At 35.4% G+C, this 3,659-nt stretch overlaps 1 protein-coding gene across 1 annotated transcript; it reads left to right on the top strand.

The window, feature by feature from the left end:
• Nucleotides 1-6: 6 nt before the first annotated feature.
• Nucleotides 7-2,812, top strand: LOC103893199 (protein ELYS). The gene is made up of 4 exons (XM_009285448.1): nt 7-199; nt 980-1,113; nt 1,580-1,686; nt 2,353-2,812. Exons 1-4 carry the CDS (start codon nt 118-120, stop codon nt 2,534-2,536), a joined length of 507 nt encoding a protein of 168 aa, XP_009283723.1. The 5' UTR covers nt 7-117; the 3' UTR covers nt 2,537-2,812.
• The last annotated feature ends 847 nt before the right edge of the window (nt 2,813-3,659 follow it).

Genomic DNA, 3,659 nt, shown 5'->3' with positions numbered 1-3,659 from the left:
CCCCAAGGACCTGGTGGCAGTCCTTTGCTGCTTGAAGACATAAACCCGTCAGGACGTGATGAAACATCAAGAACTTTAACAGATCGTGTTACAAGAACCAGATCCCGCAAAACTGCCATGCATCAGAAACTGTCTGTTGAGGAAAACAAGTCCTTCCTTTTCTCTCCTCCTCTCACAAAGCTGACGAAGAAATTTAAAGGTAGGTGCATTGTGTTCATACACAAAATAGGGCATACTGCTGTCTTGTAAACTACGTAAAACAGACTGCAAGGATGGCTTTAAGTATTGTGAAGAATGTAACCATGCAAAATAAAAAATTTGGAAAGAGGCAATTTGTCTTTTTTCTGTACTCTATATGACTCGCTGACTAGTTGTGGTGGAAACAGATGAAGAGGCTGAGCCGAGTAAAGTGAAGTGAAATGTAATCTGATTTTTTGTCATGAGCTTAATTTCTATCAATTCCGAAAACTGGAGGGTATCTGTTAATATGTGATTGCCATCCCCTCCCCCCAGTGGAGAAATAAAGGAGACATGCTTCCAAATTCTGTTCAGTTTTTAACTTAAGATGAGCTGCATGTTGCAACAAACCATACAGCTGTTTAATTATGTGATTGCTTTTTATGGGCATATACTTTGTTAGTGAAGTTACTGCACTTAGGTTCTTTTTATTAGACTACGTTATAAGAATTTTTTTGAGATGTGTAAGGACAGTTGATGCCTCTTGAGCATAATATCTTTGATTATATAAGTGCAAGTAAAATCACTACACTGGCTTATTTTTGTTTCACAATTTACTGTTAAAGAACGGATCCCAAGAGGCAGTTACTAGGGGAAAAATACCTCCACACTGAGTGTTTATAAACCTGATTGGACTTTTTATTTCAGGAAGCTATTGTGGTTTTGATTATCAGCTGTAATTTAACGTCATTGTCCTTTATGTGTAATGTACATGCATGTTAACAGTACATTGTCATTTTAGCTGGAAAAGCAGACCATCCTGTGCAGCTTAAGGATTTAGACCCGGACTTGTCTTCTCAATTTGTCTTTTCACCCCCTCTTTTGAGGTCAAGGAGAAAAAATGTATCTAGCATTTTCCGAATAGTGAAAGAACCAGTAAGTAGAAACTCCAGTTGTCTGACGTTCCTGATTTTTTTTTTTTTTCTGTATTGCTTTTTCACATCATACTTTGCAATGTCTTGCCTTTCTCCTTGAAAGCATATCTAAAAAGAGAGCTTTAAATTAATCGGCTAAATGATGTTCTTTTTTCCTTCATGAAAACTAGCTACAAAAATCAAATTTGAATCTATGTAAGTCAAGAATTAATAAATATTGCTTTGCCTTTAACAAAAGGCACAGTGGCCTTTTTTAAACTTACTTGGTGTGTTACCTGTCAATTTCAGAATTTTAACCATTAGGATGGTACAATAATTTGAGATGGAAGGTTTGTTTTTGCGGAGAGAAACTGTAATGCTTTTGGAAATAACTTTGTCGTGACTTCTTTATGAAAGAAACATTCATTGGTATTCTGCAGAAGTGTAAGAACCTGTGCATGAGTAACGTTTTTGTTTCCTTAACATAGGAGCTTCCAACTAAAGAGGATGAGGATACCAAATCCATAGAGTCTGTGGGAAAGCAAAAATTGAAGAGAGGGAGAACTGCAAAATCAAAAACGAAGAAAGCAAGCAAGTATGAAATTATTTTTGAACACTTATTCCCGTTCCTTTATTGTGGTAGTGATTCATCTGTTAGCCACCTAACTTCCTCTTCCTCACTTGGCTGTGCAGTTCTGCTCTGACTTTACGAGCTTGTCCAGCTTGCTCGTCTAATAGGCACCTTTTTCCCCACTTAACGGTTCAGTTTTCTAATGGAAACAGAAGAGGGAGAGGATAGAAAAGGGCAAGTGGATACTACTCTTTGCAATGATGGCGTGCTCTTAATATTGTCGTCTTATTCCTTACGAAACCACACTCTTATGGTCTTTGGTTCCCCATACAAGGCAGGAGGGTCTCAGACAATGAGTAAAGAGAACTTCTTGTTTCTGGACATGTTTTCTGGTTCTTCCTGGAAAACTGTCTGCGGACATTTGCCTCTAAAGCTGGGGTGGGGGGCTCTAAAAGCTCATGAGAGTAGTGACTGAGAATGCTTGGGACAGTAAGGTAAGGAATGGAAGCAAAAGGAAGCTTATTTATGTACCTTTTCTGCCTTGATCCTATCTAGAAAGAAGCCCATAAATAATTCTTTGGCACTGATTTTGTAATTTCATGGGGTTTTTTCCCTCTACTAAATACTGTTGGTAGTAAAAAAACCCCAAAAAATCAATTTGATACTTCTCTTTCTCTTTGGAACCACAAGAAAAGAAGGTTCTTGGTCACCTCCACCAGTGGAAATAAAATTCATCTCTCCTTTTGGAAGTCCAGTGGATGGAACAAAAAGCAAACAGAAAGAAACTGCAGACGTGGCAGAGAAGACTCTACGAAAGAACAAAAAAAGACTGTCTAATTTTCCAAAGCCAGTTTTGCGCCGGAAGATGCTGTAACTGTTTTTTAAGTTTGTAATGTACACCACTGTTTGTAAAGTCATCAAAATTGTGTGGACTAGTAAAAAGAAAAAATAATCTAATTTGGAAGAGATAATTTATATAAATTATTGTAAAATTTCATAAACAAATGGTCTTCAATAAGTAACTCCATATGGAGTGTGATTTCCTCAGTCAATGCAGTTTTCTATTTTATATTAAGACTTCATACGTTTATATAATATGTAAATACAGCTTATTTTAGGAATGTTAAATAAAAATGTATACTTCACGATATGCTTACTGTCTGATAGCTTTTTGAGGGAATAGTGGGTTGAATGGCCTGTATTGCTCAGAAATTTTAACGTTGGTTTGCAAGAGTTGCTGACCCTGAAAAGTGAGGCCAAAAGCTTTTTAAGCTTTTTAAGAGTTTGCTTAGAACTCCTATAACAAGTAAACATTTAAAACATACTAGTTTAAATTTGGTAAATGATGTTTGACTTTCTGGCACAAATAATTGGGCTCACAATACAAACTGGAATTCCTTACATTCACGGTTAAGTTGTACTGTATTGAAGTCAGAATGTAAACAATTGTATTTTAAGCTGTGCAATATTTTTTTGTATTTGTCTTAAACTTTGGCAAAGCTGCTCTTTAGTTCATAAAACTAGGTCACACCTCAGATGTTTCACTATTTTTTATAATTTGTCAGCAAAAAATTAACTGTATAGAGGGTGTGATGGTTACAATAGCATATCAAATTTAAAGGGATGTTACCCACATACTTAGAAATTTGAGCCAAAATTATTTTCATAAGGTTAATAGGAGTGCTACTGTAATTGAAATAATTATTGTCTGTAAACATATTTTGCAATATTTGAAGCCTGCCTATCACAGCACTGAAAACCTGATGGTAAAGCTAACATAATGGTCTGAAAAAGGTACAAAAATGTACAGAATTCTGAGTTACAAAACATATTTTTGAATAATTATTTCATTAATAGTCTTGGGTTATGGAGTAAATGTCCCTATAAAGCTTCAATTTGTAAAAATAAATTCAAAAACCTATTCTTTTAAAAGCAGACATGGAAGTAGTATTTTGATGTGCAGTCTTTTAGACAACGGATTATTTTTATGTATGATA

Source organism: Aptenodytes forsteri, unplaced genomic scaffold (assembly GCF_000699145.1).
Source record: "Aptenodytes forsteri isolate BGI_AS27 unplaced genomic scaffold, ASM69914v1 Scaffold2456, whole genome shotgun sequence".
In the NCBI taxonomy this organism is placed as follows: domain Eukaryota; kingdom Metazoa; phylum Chordata; class Aves; order Sphenisciformes; family Spheniscidae; genus Aptenodytes; species Aptenodytes forsteri.
Note: the sequence above shows the minus strand (reverse complement) of the source record. Positions and strands in the feature narration are given on the sequence as shown.

Coding starts and splice junctions, on each gene's coding strand:
- LOC103893199 (XM_009285448.1), top strand. CDS start 118: ATGCATCAGAAACTGTCTGTTGAGGAAAACAAGTCCTTCCTTTTCTCT. Junction 1,114..1,579: donor TCCGAATAGTGAAAGAACCA/GTAAGTAGAAAC, acceptor TCCTTAACATAG/GAGCTTCCAACTAAAGAGGA. Junction 1,687..2,352: donor AAAACGAAGAAAGCAAGCAA/GTATGAAATTAT, acceptor TGGAACCACAAG/AAAAGAAGGTTCTTGGTCAC.